At 33.8% G+C, this 18,595-nt stretch overlaps 1 protein-coding gene across 1 annotated transcript in view; it reads left to right on the top strand.

Moving 5' to 3' along the window:
- The window catches only part of ARAP2 (ArfGAP with RhoGAP domain, ankyrin repeat and PH domain 2), a 105,546-nt gene that overhangs the window by 50,586 nt on the left and 36,365 nt on the right, over positions 1–18,595 (top strand). The window contains exons 10-18 of the mRNA XM_041402880.1: positions 159–358; positions 1,134–1,219; positions 1,919–2,101; positions 3,800–3,974; positions 5,472–5,606; positions 9,120–9,264; positions 11,485–11,587; positions 12,228–12,426; positions 14,411–14,474. Coding sequence (XP_041258814.1) covers positions 159–358; positions 1,134–1,219; positions 1,919–2,101; positions 3,800–3,974; positions 5,472–5,606; positions 9,120–9,264; positions 11,485–11,587; positions 12,228–12,426; positions 14,411–14,474 — 1,290 coding nt within the window. The remainder of the gene's footprint in view (positions 1–158; positions 359–1,133; positions 1,220–1,918; positions 2,102–3,799; positions 3,975–5,471; positions 5,607–9,119; positions 9,265–11,484; positions 11,588–12,227; positions 12,427–14,410; positions 14,475–18,595) is intronic.

Here is an 18,595-nt window from a genome sequence, read left to right on the forward strand (position 1 = left end):
TACACAATAATACATTTCATTGTAGGATTTATATCTGTGTGGAGGAAGATTTTTGACTGTGATTTTGGGTGTAAATGTAATAAATAAGGAGACTACAGACCATGTTTAATTGGGCTTTAAAATAAAGATCAATAACACAGAAAAGTCAATTGTTTCAGCTTTACAGCAGAGTCAGAAAGAGAGAAACAAGACTGGATTGAAGCACTCCAGCAATCAATAGCAGAAACTCTATCTGATTATGAAGTAGCTGAGAAGATTTGGTTCAATGAGTCCAACAGGAGCTGTGCTGACTGTAAAGCTCCTGGTCCTGACTGGGCATCCATCAATCTCTGTGTTGTCATTTGTAAGAAGTGTGCAGGTAGAGTAATTAATGGCAAGCTATGTGGGTTCTACAAAATGTCATATTTGCATATCTACATATGTCCTTGAATTGGTGGGGGTTTTTTTGGGGCTTTTAAAATTTTTTTTAAATTTTATTTTGAAGTGTTATTCTTGTGGAAGTTTTGAGAAACAAAACATGAGCATAACTTTTTTGTTAATACCAAGGTCAGCCTTATTCTAAAGCACTTCCATGCATAAATGACATGTCTGTGGTAATTGAATTCTCTCAGGTGAATCTCCCTTTACAATTAGTGGAAATTAAGACATACTAACACTTCATGGGAAAAGAATGGTTTTTGCAAGGCTAGATGCCAAAGAACAACAATTTTCAGTGTATAAATTTTGGGTTATAGTTTTTTTACATCTGCACATATTTTGCTGCCAGTAGGGATAGCTTTTTCAGATACTACTCAAAATATAGTTCTGTCATGTTTTATATTGAAATATATGCTTAAGCTGTAGATTCAAGGAAATAATTTATAATTCTAGGCTTTCTTTCAAACCAAACTCTCCTAGAAATAGTCTACATGAGACAGCCTATTTTTTTATTCATTACTGTGAAATGAAATTTACTTTTTTTAAAAAAAAGAGGTGTATTTTTGATGCTTTTATTTAAATTATTCCAATCTCAAACCCAACCTTTTTTAAAAATAGCAAGTAGAATAAATCTGGCTTCATTACCTTTTTTTGTTATCTAAACAGAAGAGAAACCCTGTTTAAGTACCTTGGTTAATAATGCCCTTGGATTTTAGGACAACACAGATCTTTAGGACCAAGAGATTCCAAGGTCCGGAGTCTAAAAATGGATGCAAGCATTTGGAGCAATGAACTTATTGAGGTATGTTGTGATATTCTAACTCTTTCTTCCTTCTTGAAACCTACTGTATGAAAGGGAGGTATTTACTGATTTACTCACAAGAAAACTGAACATACAACTGCTAAACAGTACTACAATATTATTGCTGTTACAATAAACTTGATGTTTATGTGCATCATGTACCTCTGTGTAATTCCAAATATTCCTTTTGCTAACAAAATGTATAATTTCTCTTAGTATTTTTCCAAGTACCTAATATTTTGGGGGTAAAAGGAATAAAATGGAGAGCACTCAAGATGAAGAAGGGGGAAAAGAGAGGAAACTTGACACCACTACCAGCTTAGCTGCTTGGGATGTTAAAAAGTGGTGGTGGTAAAAAAGTGGTCCTGATAGAGAGGGTTGGAGCCATCAGTGTTTTCTTTAAAACACATGCTACTCTTCTGTGAAATTGAACTAATATTTTCTAATATATAATGAAGTGTTACAACTGATTTGTCTTGCAAATCTTGGCTGCTATTGTTGGTGAATTATGGCTGCTGGCTTTATTATTCATTTGTAGATGACCATAGGCAGTGACTGAGAGAGGCTGCTGTCTCTGGAAGGAAATTTTCTTTTCTTTAATAACTTTCCTTTTCAACTTTTAGCAGTTGAAAACTGTTTAGAGACTAGTTTCATATCCTTCATACTAATTTGCTAATTTATTCCCTGCATCTCATCCAGCTCTTTATTGTCATTGGAAATAAGAGGGCAAACAGTTTTTGGGCTGGAAATCTTCCTCCAGATGAAGAATTGCATATTGATGACCCTGCAGAAAAAAGGATAACATTCATTACACAAAAATACAAAGAGGGAAAATTCAGGAAAACACCTTTCCACTACAAAACCAAGGAACAGTTGAACAAGGTAATATAGCATGGTTAAGCCCATACTGTGCTTTGGAATATAATGTATCTGTGCAATTTGGTCATCTTGCTAACCTGGTGAGAAATTAGAGTGTCCTGAGTGACATTCTGACAGTTGAATAAGGGTTATTTAGGAGCCTTTGCAGGAGTCATTGCATGACTACCTAGTTTATTGTTTTTCCAGTTAGTTTATTTGAAAAAGGTTATTGTAGTTCTTCCTATGTTTTCCTTAGCCATCAAAATATGTATCTTTATTTTAATGTAATTGTAGTCTAGGGATGCAAATTTCCACTTCACTTCTTTAGATTACTTCCTTATGTGTTTGTCTGACACTTAGCATTCAAATACAGTAGATGATTCATTGTTATCAATGGTGAACATAGCTCATACACACTTTATATAGTAGCTTGTAGTTTACTGGAAATGAAAAAGTTGAAATGATGAAAAATGTGTTCTCTACTTCTACAAAAAACAACAAATTCTTTAGATTTGTAAAACAGAGAACTTCAACTATCAATGTCTCTGTAAAGTTTGATGTCCATTTGACTGAATTCTAAGTTTTGATATTTTGGTTCTGATTCTAAAATCTTAGATCTGATGGTTTGAGTCATGATTTTTCAGGGTTAATGAATACAGAACAGTTTTAATGCATTTTGCAATTTAATGCACTCAATTGCATGAATCAAATTGTCTGAAAGGATATACAGAGATTATGGGGTTTGTTTTTTGTGGGGAAGAATATATGTCAAATAATCATTTAAATACTGGGAAAAGTTATCAAATTCTCTATAGAGACATGAAATTACCTTGTAATAAGGCATTCATTGCCAAGTCATTCTAGAACTTTTACTGAACTGTCATGTCTGTTATCTTGTGCCTTCGGGGTGCTTATATGTTTATTAGAACAGCCAAATTTTCTAGGAGTAATCTTCCTATTTTGAGTGACTTTTGCTTTAATCCTTTAAGAAGAAGTCAATAATTGACTAAATAAATAATAAATAATAGAAATTTTAATGGAATAGTTTGCTGTAATTGTGTAGATATTTTTGGTTTTAAGGTTTTGGACCAATCTTGTAAAAGAAAAAAATAAGTTTATCATGTTTGCCTTTGTGCATACAAAAATAAATGGAGACTCGCGATTTAGGATGGTGAGATGTTTAAATTTCAAGGAAGATGAACAAGTATCAAGATACAGCTTAATAAAAAAATAAAAAAAATCTTAATACATTTTAATCTTAATATATCTTAATAATACATCTCGATAAAAAGAGTAGTTTGCCTTATTGACTGACAGTGGTTTTAAAAATATCTACCTAGGAATTTCAGTATGTGTCTAGGAATGGAGTTTAAGAATCTAATCTCATCTCTTTTGTTACACTTCTGAGGTCTGAAATAGAGTTTTTCTTCAGTAGATTGATGCAAATAAATAGCAAGCTTCCCCTCCAATTGTATTTATTCATGTTATCCTTACCAAGTGGAATTTGTGAAAGCAACATTTGCTGGGTTTGGGTTGATATTTTGGATTTTTTTTGTTGCTATTTTTTCTAGATTCAGACCATACTTCATGGTTTCTGATACTTCTCAATGTTTACGGTCTAGCTATATCAGAGTTTAAAGGATTTGCATCTACATTGCATGTATTTGTTGCTAGTAACTTTCTAATTTAAACAGTCTTCCTGTTTCCCCTCTCTATGATAAGGCCCTGTGTGCTGCTGTAGTCAAGCAAGATGTGCTGGAAACTCTGATGTTGCTCTTCAGTGGGGCTGATGCTATGTGTGCCACTGGAGACCCTGTTAACAGCACCCCATACTTATTGGCCAAGAAAGCTGGACAAAGACTGCAGATGGAATTCCTGTACCATAATAAGTTCTCAGGTATTATGCATTTTTTCTTGTGATCTAATTTTTTATTACGAAAAAGAGAATGAAATAATTCAGAAGCAGAATTGGCTTTGCTTTGAAGAATAGTGGTATAGTTGTGCCAAATCACAAATAGAGGCACATTTGTGATGGCATTAATTGTATTTTATTAGTGCACAATTTCACTTGTGTGCAGGTTTGCTGTTTTGCTCAGACATCATCTTTAAGGCTTAGACAACACAGTGATAAGTCATAAATCTCATACCCTTACTTATAGCACAGGAAAAAAACATCATCTTCTCTACCAATATTATCAATCTTCTACCAGAAAAAAAATTGGGTACATAATTTTAACATTTGTCTAAAGAATTCATCTTGTGCTTTTTCTTTTCCTTAAAGAATATTTGATATCTACATCTATTGCACACAGACCTAGCTGTTTTTTCACAAACTGCCCTCCCAGAATAAAACTTACCTCTTGAACCTGCAATATCATCTATCCTAGAAACCTCTTTTCCCATCACAGCTTCTGTTGCAGCTTGGAGCAAATGATAAACTTTGGCTTGGAAGTGAACAGTTCTGTTTGCAGTGTGTGGCTGCTATGAGGCTCTTGGAAACAGAAAGCTGCTCTTAACAGTAAATATATTGAGATGCATGGGTGTGACTGAGGTTTTCTGTTAAGAGCACTGGACAGTATCTGAAACCATCAGAAAGTTCACATGCAGATCTACACTGAAAAAAAAAATAAAAAAGCTATGTGGGTGTAGTCCTGGATCAACTTTCCATTGGCTTGTGTCACTCTGCAAAGTGAAACTGCATAGGCTGAACCAAAAAAGGATTAGTGGGAAACACAGGAATGGATTAAGGCTTCCAAGGGCAGACAGTGTCTAAACTTCTGCCTGAGCATTGCTCAGGCCAGTGCCATGCAGTGGATCATAGGATGTGGAGCTCAGTCAGGTGCAGACACGTAGCTAGGGTGGTTTCTTTGCTGCCTATGGTCTCATGCCATCCTAAGGCTACAGAGAGAGAAGTTTGTTTGTCTTGGCCCTGTCTTTTCTACTTTCGGCCCTCCAGCCAAGGCAGTACCATCATGTTCTTATCTTTAGGGAAGGGAAAATCAGTGTATGTTGATGATGATACTCAGAATTGCTGTCTGTCTGCAGCCAGAGCTGCTGGTAAACTCTATATAATCCTTCAAGAGAAGGAGTCTCCTGTTGAAGTATGTTACACAACAGATAAAAATCAAATTTTTGTAGATCAGGAAACAGTATTTTATATTACCTTGGGAAGCAGTGGTTAAAAATGGCAACATTATAAAAAATGTGAACCACGTTTTTTAACCAATATGTTTGCTAATTATAAAAATAAAACCTGTAAGTTGTATCAGTGTTGTAGTAAAGATACTGCAGAGCAACTGCATATTTACAGACATATATTTAGACTTGTGGAAAAATGGCTTTAACTGATAAAACTGAAGATCTGTGTGTTTTTTACTCCTTTGTCTTTGAATAGATTTCCCTAACTATGATCCTTGTTCTGAAAGTGGCTTCTCTGAAGATTCTTCACATTCCACCTTTCTTTGTGAATTCTTGTACAAAGTTTCTTCTAATGTGGCTAAGCTTCCTACAGAGAAGAAATTAAAAGAAGGTATTTAACTTTCAATTTATGTATTTGAATAGCACATGAATATGTATGATTTGGATTAATTTTATTCTTTTTTAACTTCTTGCATTACTTTTTTTGAGATGAAATGTCTTTGATAAGAAATGTCCTCTTTTGATTCAGTAGACCTCTTTCAGATAAAGAAAATACTGTTGGTCTTGATCTTTTCATTCAGTAGTTGACAGACGAAAAAAACGGAACTTCAGAAAAATTGTTCAGTTAACACAGTAATTGATAAATAAAAAACAAACAGAAACACTTCTTGCTTTAATTATATTTAGATTAGTGCCAAGAATTAATTTTCATCTAAAATGATTCTATTACAGAAGTCATTTACAAGTAGCACTGAATTTTTAGTAGGGTATTTCTCAAGCTCACAAATATAAAAAATCTTCCAAGTAGAAATGAGCCTCTACAATGACTCTATGACAACTTGAGTTTTGTGGGGTGATAATGCATGTATATCACAGCAGGTATACACAGCCTCCTGTGCATATCAGTTTTTTGTCTATCTTTTTTTTTTTTCTGAAAGAGAGAGGTGTTATCAGATAATTTTCCCTGTTTCTTCCCATTTGTATTCCATCTAAACAAATAACATGGATTTTTAAAATCAGTGGTGATTTATTGTTGAATTTATTGCTTCTAAAATCCTTACATGGCATCCTGCACTGCTGTATACATATTTTTGCATGATCATGTCCATATTCTTATGGCATATGCCTTTAATATACTTAATGGATATTAAAAGCATGCTAAAGCATAGAACTCCTGTTTAAATATACTTTTGAAGAATCTATATGTTAGTGTGGCTCCAAATTCTTGAAAGCATTGGGTGATGACTGTGATAATGCCTGATCACAGGCATTTCCTAGCAACTTTGCAGTTCTTACAAACATGTCTGTTTTGACAGAGGGCTGCTGCTGAATAGGACTTTTATCTGTGATTGCTCTGAAATTGCTGTGAGTTTATTTGGGAAACAATGTATTAACTGAAAACCTCAATCCTACTTTCTCCAAGTTCAGGCCTGATCTTCTGTGCTGTGGGTATCTGTAGATATTCAAAAAGAAGTTTATAAAAAACCCCAGAAGTCAGTGCTTAGCTAAGTGGAGAGCAGATACAAGGCAAACTCTTCTGACACAATGGCATATTAGAAGTGGCATATTTCTAAATGCCTGTATAGATTGAAGATTTGGCTGAAAGTGCTCACAGAATGGCTTCTGTACTCCTTTTTGGGGGAGAAGCACTGTGACTGAGCATTGTTAGTAGGATGTCTTAAAATCTATGAGGAAAGCCCCCAGACAAGAAATGTTGACTGTGTTCCATTTCAGAAATGAAGCTGCTTTGAAAGTTTGTAGTCTTTTGCTTAGCATTGCACTTGCTACTTGAGGGAACATACAATAAATGGAAAGGAACCAGATTTCTCTCAGCTCAGGTGTTTTCTAAAATTGTGATTGTGTCTTGAAGATGGTAGATGTTCTATTGTTTGCTTTTTTGGGCGATGGGCATTTGTTTCCTTTGTTTTTGTATTGATGTTCAATTACCCATGGGTTTGTCAGGACTGATATTTCTGGGATGGGCTCTTTACAGATACATGGGAAGACAGGTTTCCCTGACCATTTGTTGTTCAAGGAGACAAATGGAACAAGGACGGGAGATGTAATGAGATCCTTTAAAAAACAAAAACAACCCCTGCAACTTTGAATGAGAAACTGTTCGTGCCTTGGGGCTCTAATCTATCACTTCCATGTTTAAGAAGCAGTATGACAGTACTTCTTGCTATTCAAAACATGAAATATGTAATCTTTTTCTCTTCTTTCACTGCAGAACTGTTACTAAATCTCACTAACATGAAGTAATACTCATATTGAAAATTATTGTGAATAAGTGGAAATAATATTGTTCATTCTTATTCTCTTAAGGAAATAATTTGAGGGTTAGAGTACTAATATGTGTGAGAAAATGTCAGTTCCCTCCTCTGCCTGTAGATATTCAAATAAGGTCATGTTACGTGAAAAATCTGACCGAACTATCTAGTTCTAGACAAGAGAACTCCTGTTGAAGCAGTTCTGACTTGCCATGACCTAATTGAGGCCTCTGAGGCCAGGGGAAGCACCATGGTCTCACAGCATTTAGACAAATTGGGGCCTTTTTTTTTTAAATGCTGTGTTTGGATGGGGCTCCAAGTCAGAATCTTGTGAAGCAGTTTAATCATTAGAATTAAGCTCTTTTTCAGTGTTAGGAATCTCTGAGGCAGTTGACAGCCTTGCATTCAGCACCAAGGGCTGAAAATTTAAGTGCTTGCTTGTTGTCACAGAAAACTGTTACCCTTTGTAGACTTGGCCCTAATGGTAAAAGGACATTGAAGAAATCATTCAGTGCTGTGAATTGACCAAGGTTTTATACCAACCAGGTGGAACACCTGGAAATACAGCCTCATTTTTCATTATGTGTGTCTCAGTACAGGAGAGAGCCAACTCTGTGTGTACTTCTCATTATAGCGGCATCAGTGTTTTCAGCAGGAGGGCATGCACTTTGAGGAGAGTTGTTGTTAATTAACAGCTGTTGATACCAGTGGGAAGAGAGCTCAAATGTTGGTGCTATTCTGATGTAGTGGATCAAAAACTAAAGCTTAGAAGTTTAGGGGCTTGAGTTTGATTTTTGCTTTTGTTTCTAGTGTAAAAGGTTTTATGGAGCCCTTTAAAAAGCTTCGATATTCCAAAATTGTCCTTGAGAGTTTAATAGTTTAATGAATATTGAAGTAGTGAGCTGTTTTGTAGAATAGGTTTTGGAAGATGAGGGAGGAAACGGTGGGGGACAAAAAGCCCTGAACATTCAAAACCTTAAAATTTGGTGCTCAGGTCCTGTAAACCTATACATTAACAAGCCATTTATCTTATGTTTATTTTAGTACTTAATATTTGTATTTAGACAGAATCTAGATAGTACTAGATAACAAATAGCATGATACAAAGAAATATTAATAAATAGTACAAACTATTTATAAAACTTATATAAACCACATAGAAAACAACACAAAAAGCATGAAATATCAGATAACATAGTTAATATTTTCAAATTATGACTGTTTTTTTAGTTTGATTTTTGTTGATTTTTTTTGCCAGATCTGTTTTACCAAATTCTCAGAAGTACTTTGCCAGCTGTATAGGAATTTTTAGACAGTACAAAATAAAAAGAGTATTTTCTTTTATGATCCACTTCTCTGCAGCAGTGGTAACAGATGGACCTCAGATTTTGTTCTAAGAACTAGACATAAGCTAGAATGAATTCATGACTACTTTCAGTAGCAAATAGACATTACTATGCTATGTGTTATATTCATATTTTAGGTCATAAGGGGAAGTAAACATTTAGTTGTAATTAAATATACCAAATAATTAATTGAAGTTGCTCTGCAGACTTTCTTCTCCATCTTCTGTTTATCTATTTTTTAAAAAAAACTTAATTAAGAAAATCTGACCTATTATTTTTTAATCACAGATTGCAACAAAAGATGGTGCACTTTGGAAAGTGGCTTTCTGAGCTACTATGAAAATGATAAAACTACCACTCCTAATGGTATGATTGACATCAGTGAAGTTATCTGTCTTGTAGCACACAAGTCAAGCTTCTTTATAAATAGAGGGTAAGCTCCTGAATTAATATTTCAGTAAATAAACTGTTCATTTTTTTTTAAATTTTGAATAGGCAATTTAGAAAAAAAGCTGGTTTTATTTGGCTTCAAGAAATTAGTGCTATGTGATATTTTTGGATTTTTTTTATAGTGATAGAATGAAAATATTAGGATCATTTAAAAGGGCAGCTTAAATTAGATACATAAGTTTCTTTTTAAATCTATAATGAGTATTCTCAGTGCTTGAAAGGCTACATTATGATAAATTGAACAATTAATACTAATTTTTCTTCCTGGGATTGACCTCTGCCTCAAGCCAAAATTCTTGCTTTGTTTCTTCCTTCTAATGCAGCAGACTAGAGCTCTCCACAATGCTTCTGGATTTGGTCACAGAGGTATTGGTTTTTGAAATCCATTCTTTGTTCTGTAGCTGAGGACAGCAGTGGAACTGATGAACATTTTTAATTGGAAGAAACCAGCTTTTTTTTTTTTGGTGATAGGAAGGGGAGGTCTTATATTTTCTTTTGTAACTCTCTCAGATCCCATTTGTACATGAAAAACATCACATGGAGAGTGACCTAAATCTGCTTACAGTGATACTCAATTTCTTTAGTGCAACATTTTTGTTTAAAATATACTTTGTATTTGTCTAACAGACTCCATAACACTATTTTTAAACCTGTGTATATGCACCTAAAATAAAAATAACTTTCTATAGTATAATACTGTAATGCTTTTAGTTACAAAACAAAATTGTCTGCAAAGACAGCATAGTCTATTCAGTAAGCTTCTGAAAAAGATAATGGGAATAAAGGACTTAGACTACTACAGGGGAGAGAAATCCTGAAACATGGTGTTGTCTCAATATGCTATCAAATACAGAGAAGTGACCTTCACTATTCTGTAGTAGCTCTCTGGTACCCAGAAAAAAGAAAAAAAATCACTTTTTTTCTTCTTTGTTCAAATCTAACCTATTGTTGTTGCATTTCCAGATGGTTCCATTTTAGGTTAATAACTAAATTAAAAAACATGTTGGCTGAATACTTCACTCTTTGGAAATAACTAACTTCCTGTTGTGCTTTACCTGTGATTGAGGAGTTTTATGAAAAACTTGACTTAGATTTGATATTTCATGTAGTGAAACAGTGGGTCCTTAAAAATGTCTGTTTTGTTAGTCAGAACTAAATGTTTGTATAATTTTCAAAGTGGCTATTGAAAATTATAGAAGTGACTCATGCTCAGATCTCCACATTTAGACAAATCTCAGTCTTCAGCATTGAAAGGAAAAAGCATACTCCATCTATTTGGCATCTAACAAGAGGTCACAGACAAAATGATACAATAAATTGGTGAACCATAATTTGTAAGTTAAAGAGTGACCAACCCTAACTTCCATATTTCCTTTCCAAATCCCACACCAATTTAAACTGATTTGCATTTTCCTCTTATTTGTCCATTAAAAATTGAATAAACAGGGTTCATGTGCTGAAATAGTGGTGTAATTTTTAAAAGGAAAAATACCCAAGAACCTCCTTTAAGAAAAATTTTAAGAGTTACTTGAGCTAAAGCAGCTTCAAGGTATTCCTACCTTGGTAGGAGTGGCAGGTGATACACAGAGACCAGGTATTTCACCCCAGCAGATTCAGGCTGTCTGATAGGAGAAGCCTCTTCAGTCAAAAGGGCAGGTGGAGGGCATGAACAGGTTGGTGACAAGAACAGTACTCTCAGTCCTTGACTGTTTTCAAGGCTTCTCATAGTGATAATCCCTCTTTGAGCAGGAGATTAGACCAAATGACATCTAAAAGTCCCTATGAACCAACATTTCAACTTGTTTACAACTTCCCATTCAACTGGTTGTTCACCTTATATTAAACATACAAAAAAATCTTTTGAATGCATCACAAAAATGTGCTTGATCGAATAACATGAGCTTGCAAAAGCAAAAAATTCTCTGTGCATTTTTAATGACTATATGTAAACATTTTTATCCATTTTGGAATTCAAAAAACTATTACACCCTAGGCTTTAAACATGTCTTATTGACCTGCAAAGTACTTTGTTCCTGATGTATTGTAAAGTGCTTTATTATTAGCTAGGCCCTACTTGTAAAATTGGAGGAGAAATGCAGATGGGATCCATCTATGAAAGAATGAAAAAATAGTGAAATAAAACACTAGTATGTCTACTCTTTTGGAGACTAAATACAGCTGTTTCTTCTCTTACTTGCTTTAGGGACATCTTTACATTTGAAATATACTTACTGTCAGAACGTGTTTTTCTGTTTGGAGCTGAAACTGCACATTCACAAAGAAAATGGACTTCAGCAATAGCTAAGGTAATACTGATAATTACCTTTTTCAGTTAGGCCAGGAGCCTTTGCACAAATAATAAAGTGCTATTGTTAGCTTAAAACCTTTGAAAAGTCATTTTTGATGAATACTGATCCTTCCTGTGTTTAAAGGTTTCTTGTGCAATAGGAAGAAATAAGTTTTGTGATTTAATGTTTGAAACAAGATAATATAATGTGAAAGGAATTGAAACAGCATTTTAATGCCGACCTTAAGAATATATTAAACGTGCTCTAATATAAAGACATATACTCTATGAGTATATTTCAGCTTTTTTTTGGTTGCAGTTCCATTAAATTTATTTGCTGAAATGAAATTCATAAGGTGATACCATATTTTATACTGTTCCAGATGTTAATAATCACATTACTAATTAAATCAATTGTAGTTTAAAAGCAAAAATGTTTGAATTGTAGAGCATGAATGGAAAAAATGTTAAGCTTGATTTTGCATTTTAAATTCAGTGTATCTTTGGGTTTATGAGTGTGGGTTTCATATCTCAAAGTCTGAGATTTTTTTACTGTGGTCTCAATCCTAGAATCCTGTAGATGTGCAATATTTTGATTTTCTTTTTTAGGGGCAGAGGGTTTTTTTTCTTCATCTGACTCACCCCATTTTCTTTGGTAGCATTTTGTTCCCCCGGTGGCTGAATCCTTGTTAGAGCGAGACTGTGACCTTATTGGGCAGCTGTACTACAAAGATTGCCATAACCTGGATCAGTGGAGAAAAGGCTGGTTTGCTATAGAGAAGTCGAGCCTTTATTTTTGTCTTGAAATGGAGGATGCTGAAGAAGATTCCATATATCTAAGGAGGTTGCAAGAACTAAGTAAGAACATCTGGTATTCAGAAAATGTGCTGTGGGATTAATTCACAGTTAAGGACATTTCTATTACATTTTGAAGTAATAAATATTGGGAAGCTCAGTAACTGTTCCTTCACATAAGTCAGATGTTCTTCCAACTCTTATCTAAATACGGGGTTAGTTAATTTCTGTCTTGGGTTTTTTTTCCTACTTTTTGGCACACGCCAGAGAAATTTTTCACAGCTCTAAAATGAATGATGACAGTTTTTGTTCCAGTTGCAGCAGTATCTTTCTTACAAGAGTACAGAATTGAATAATAATATGTAACCTTTTGGGATTATTGTCTCATATTTTTGACAGGGCAGAAATACTCGCTGCAGAACACATTCTTGAGATGATTGACAGGTCTAGTTTTAAAATACTCAAACATACTGGAAAATTATAATTCTCTTGGAAAACTATTTCACAGACTAATAGATTTTTCTGATACAAAAAATATTATTTGCTCAATATCACAATGTGGAGAGATAAGAATATTTGTATAAATGGTCTTCTGTGACCAATTTTATATCATTGTTTGTAATTATTCTCTGAATCCTCTTTTAAGCATATGTGCCCTACTTGTTTTTATATTGAACAAGGCAATATGTTACATAGAAAAATACATATAATTTGAGGTTTATAATAAAGTAACATAGAGAAGATAATTTAGGTCTTTATTGATGATACTCTTTATAAATGCTGACAGATTGTGGACTGTTTTGCAGGAGCTTGCCTAAATGCCATTGGGTTTTCGACTGTTTATTTACTGCCACCTTATATTTGATGTAAATAACACCATGAAAGTGGATTTTAATCAGGAATGTTTTTATGCCTCTAGGTGTCTTTTAGCTTGTGAATACTTTTGATCCTAATTAAGAATTAAAAGATTAGGCATAAGGACAACTGTTCCTGATTTTTTTTTTGAGGCAACTGTAATTGCCTCTGCCAGAATCATAAGAGCGTGCAAAAATCTCTGTATATTATATCTCATGTATAAAAATGAAACACTTTTGACATTCAGTTGAAAATTTGTTTTGCTTGGGGTTTTTAATATTGTATTTCTTGGAAATATTATATATCCATACTGTTTTCTTTGATTTCTGCTTTCTCCAGAGTATATCTGCTCCACTATTAATACTGATTTGTGTAAATGAAACTTGAAAACTAATGAATCATTTGTGGAAGTTTAGTAACTTACCTTCTTGATATTTGACTCAGTAAATATAGATGAGGCTAGGAGTATGTGTGATACAAAAACATCATATAACATGCAATGTTATTTAGGACTTTACTCTCTCTGGGAATTAGTTGAAGTAAGGTGTGGATTATATACGACACATACTTTGAGAAATTACGTTTTCAGAATTTCAAATTAGTAAGCAGTTTACATTTAATTTACTGGTTTTAGTATAGTGCATGGTTTTTAAGTGGCGCAACTGAAAGCTATCCAGATGTATTTGCTGTGTTATGTATAATGTAGGTGTTTACAGGGTGCTTTTTTTAGCAGGGATAACATAAGGCAACATAAAGAAGGGTGGAAATGATCTTCATGCTAAACAGATAACTTGCATTATCTTACTGTACACATGTGCAACCATTAAGATGCAAAAAGTTAATGGATTCCAAAATCCAGCTTACTCCTGAATCATTATGTCTTCTACAACTTGTATTTACAAGCTGAGTATAATAAAACACTGTAGCATGTTTTCACATTAAAAAGTACGTTTAAACTTTCTTGATAATGTTAGTTTTTCTTTTAAATGTAAATGTGGTGTGGTGTTTTGTGGAGTTTTGTTACCATTATCAGCAGCATTCTTTTTTTGCAATTTTAGGAATTTCCAGTCCTTTTGCCACTGGAAATAATTTTGAAAAAAACATGTCTGTCTGTATATGCGTGCATGTATGTGTTTGTCTATAAATATGTGTCTGTGAAGGTCATATGAATGTGTATGCGTTTTGTTTTCAGCAACCAGCAGTGTGATGCAAAATGGAGAGAAAATAGATGTCCTGCTGCTTGTTGAAAAAGGAAGGTAAGGTTCCTATCTGAAAAAATATTTGATCAGTTTTTATAGTCATATCTTAAAATTATTGTTGATAAGTTCTGGAGTTTTTTCACTTAGAGTTGCTAGCAAGAGAGTAAATTTGCAGTTTTTAAAGGAGGGAATATCTTTGTGCATTAATTACATTTTATGTCTGTGTCACAAAATGTTAACAAGCACTACTTAATTATAAACCGTTTTCCCACTGAGAAAATTATTCCCAGATTAGTCTGCCAATAATGATTTCTTCAAAAGGAACTAGCTCCTTTCACCTTGTAAAAAAAGAGTACCTCTTTGGAGCTTTTACTACAAACTACTTGATTTTTTAATTGTTCTTACGTCTCAGAATTCTGTATCTCAATCTGCCTAGGTGAGGTTTGAGAGGATATGAATAAGTCCTCTTGTTAATCTTATTGTAATATCTGATCTTAGTTAACAATATACTGTCCAGGAAAAAGTATACTTACAAAGCAAACATGATCCATATCTGCTTCTAAGGAAGTAATATTTGGCGGAGATCACTGTGTCATATTTATAGTGATAGGGGAGGTTGGAACTTGAGGTGAGGTAGGTATTTCTGCCTCAAATATGGGTACAAATTCAAAGATGAAAGTAAAAATTGTGGAAGATAATTCTCAGTTTTTAATAAGTTGAAGCTTTTTTTATTTCAATGATAGGTTATTGGGCAGGAGTCTGTCTTAAGTGGTGCAGTGTTTATACAGTCTTTTGAACAGCCAACAATAGGTTAATAAATGAAGGGTGTTTTTCTCTTTGGCAAACAAAAAACCTTCATAGATACCTTTGACATCTATTCAGAGTTGGAATAGCTTGTCAGAAATGCATTGTAACTTGTGTGTTCTGAATTTTAACTCTTTCTAGGGTATTGTATAAGTTTCAGAACTGAGTAAGGCTATGCAGGTTAGAAGGAAACCCTTTTTTCTTGTCTTTTTGGGGAGGGTTCTGTTTTGTTTTGGATTTTTGTTTGTTTGTTTGAACGTACACCAAACAGGGAACCTGAGGTTTCGGTGCAGTCCAAAGATGGATATAAGCCATGCATATAATTTCATAGGTATTAATGCTAGGCAAAACATTAACCTCCAAGTCAGCATTTATTATTTATGTCATTATAATATTTCTTTCAAATTTGGGTAGGTTTTCCCTGGAGCACTTTAGTAGTTTAAGGGAAATTCTGGACTGTTTGAAAATAATGTCAGTCGGGACACTGGCTGATTTAAGGTGGACATGAATATATTTAATTTTTCTTCACTGAGATCTGCCATAAAGAATTTAAATGCATAGTCTTCACATTATCTTATGCATTGAAAGCCATATGGGTGTATAGGCTTTGGCATGGTGATTGTTTTTTAAGATATTACTTCAAAACTATCCAGGTATGCAGTGTAGTTGTGAGATGGCATCTTAAAGTGATAAGCAATTTAATGTGTGTGTGGAAGATGATTAAATATAAAATCACCTTTGTCTTTAGACTCAATTACTGTACATGGGAATTATGCCACTAATCTTCTTTGTGCTCCTTCAAGCTCTGGATAAATTAATATCCTTGAGATGTCATAAGCATCAACTAAATGAAATGTCAAAGTTTCTATTCTGTCTGTTATTTTGTATCAGTGCTTGTCTAATGTCAACTTTGGCACAGATTGATCACTTGGAAGACATTCTGTGTAGCTGATGACTTTCTTGTTAATTTGTTAGTCACTTAAATGCAGGATAAATTGTAAAATAAATAGAGTAGTATTGAAAGAATTAAATAAAGCAAGTAAGATTTTTCCAGAATTAGGAAAAGTATAGGAAAGAAAACCAACCCAACAGCTATAAACCAAACCAAAAAAGACACCCTCCTTTGCATAAAAAAAAAAAAAAAAAAAAAAAAAGCTAATATCATAAAGTGTCTCATTGAATTTTATTAGAAAATTTTATGAAAATTTCTTGAGGTATTTTTCTACTGACTTTTTGTTTCTTACACATACTTATGCCTTTTGTTTCAAGTCTCAGTCTTTGGGCTGATAAATTAGGGGAAGTCATACATTTACATGTATCATATCTTTCTGTTTCACACCTTTTCTTTTAATTACTGTAGGTAAAATAATTACTTTGGCTGTTACAAATGGACTTCTCACTTAAGAATGATTGCATATGCAAGTAAACATTTTCAGAAACTATAAAAACTTCAAGTCTTACTGCTGAAATTATTACAATGTAATGAATCTGAATTATTGATTCTTAAAAAGAAAATAAATTTGGGATAAAAAATGTAACATTAATCTGATACATATCTACTCAAAATAAGAATTTAGAATTAATTCTGGAACATAATGTACATAGTACTTTAGAGCTTGTATAAAATACAGGAATTCAGAGGCAATACTAACGAAAAAGGTATGTGAGATTTTCCCAGAATACCTTAGATATTAGCACAATCCACTCCTACCTTTTCTTTTTTTGCCACCTCTTCCTTTTACCCCACTTTCTGTTTGGCACCCTGCTGTTCATTTATTCTCTATATGACATGTTGAGCTCATGATGTCTATCAGCTCAGAAATAAGAGGTGTCAGTCATACCAGGTAATGGCATATCATTAGAGGCTGAAGCACACTAAAAGATTTCTGAAACCACAAGGCTGCTTCTCTTTTGAAGTATGTTGTCGTTTTTGAAGCTCTGTGTACTCAATGTTTTCAAGCTCAATGTAAATTTTCATAATAATTCTAGATGGCTTTTAATTCTACGATTTTTTTTCAGGTTTCATACATGTTAATGCTTGTGTTTGTGTATCTTCACTAAAGTAAAGTACAGAACACACTTTTTTTTAACACCTACTGGAATTTTATTGCATTCTGGTCTCTTGGAGCATATTGTCTGGACTGCTATAACTGTATTTAACTCAGCTGGAAATCTTGACTTCTCACAGCACTGTGGTGTATAGTTTTACACCCTAATCAGATGGCCATTTGCCTCTTCTTGCTTTCACTTTCATAGCTGAAATATTCTAGTTTTTGTAGTTTAAATGCTTCTTGACTTCTTGCTAGAAGTGGCAAACCATTTTAAGGTTTTCTGTGTTTGAGGCTTCCCTTTGTCACACAGAGGTGTCCTCTGATTTGATCCATATTCAGTCTGGATTTTTTGCCTTGATCGCTGTATTTTTAAAATGCTTGAAGTGACTGGTGATACTTGACCTCCTGTTGCTATCCAAACAGAAGTTGCATATCATAGTGGTGAAACAGCTACTCCTGTGTAGTTCAGCAGAGGCCAACAGAGGGATCTGCATAATGAAAAGAAGAAAGTTGTCTGAAAACATCTGTATGCAGTAGTTTTTAAATATATCTTCTATATGTAGAATTTAATGCAAAATCTCTAATGCTACGCTTTAAAGAAACAGTTATGCAGGTAGTTCAGCTTCAAACATTTCTTACATTTTTTCTAGAATAATTTAACCTCTCTCTTAGGTGTCAGTGATTGTTTTCAGACCATAATGTAATCCAGATGGTGCTTTTTTCCCCCCCGTTATGCTTCTGATGTAGTTAGCTCTTTCTTATTATGGATAATAAACCTTCCCTACATACTGGCACAATTTCTTTGGGCTGATGGTTCATTCAATGCTTTCTTCTTAACCCTTTGATGATAGCAGTGAGTTTTCTCATAAAATGCAGTTACAGGCACAAAATTCTAAAATCCAGAATTAATATAAACTTAAGAGTCACATGAAAGGACTTGTGTTTCCAATATGGTATGTTGGATGTAAGACCTTTTGAAAGGTCCTTTGATTAAATATTGCTTGAAGAAAAATTTTTAATGGGATATCCATACTTCAGTTGCAATTTGATTTTCTAAAATAATTTCATATCAATATTTACATTCTTAGTACCTCTGTTTTCAGAGAGGTAAGTGATTAGGATCTTGTGGGAATTGCCAGAGGGCACTCAGTTGTGCCAATGTCTGTTTCTCACTCTCCCTGCCCACCTTACCAAAAATCAACTATGCACTGCTTTCCCATTGCATAGCTATGCAAAAAAGCTAACAGACATAGCTAAAGCTAGGGCACTCTGCAGTCCCTAACTTCTCCCCTAACTTCTTTGGGTTAAAGCAAAGCCTTTACA

This window comes from Onychostruthus taczanowskii, unplaced genomic scaffold (genome assembly GCF_017590055.1).
Source record: "Onychostruthus taczanowskii isolate IOZ18803 unplaced genomic scaffold, ASM1759005v1 scaffold2, whole genome shotgun sequence".
Taxonomy (NCBI): Eukaryota; Metazoa; Chordata; class Aves; order Passeriformes; family Passeridae; genus Onychostruthus; species Onychostruthus taczanowskii.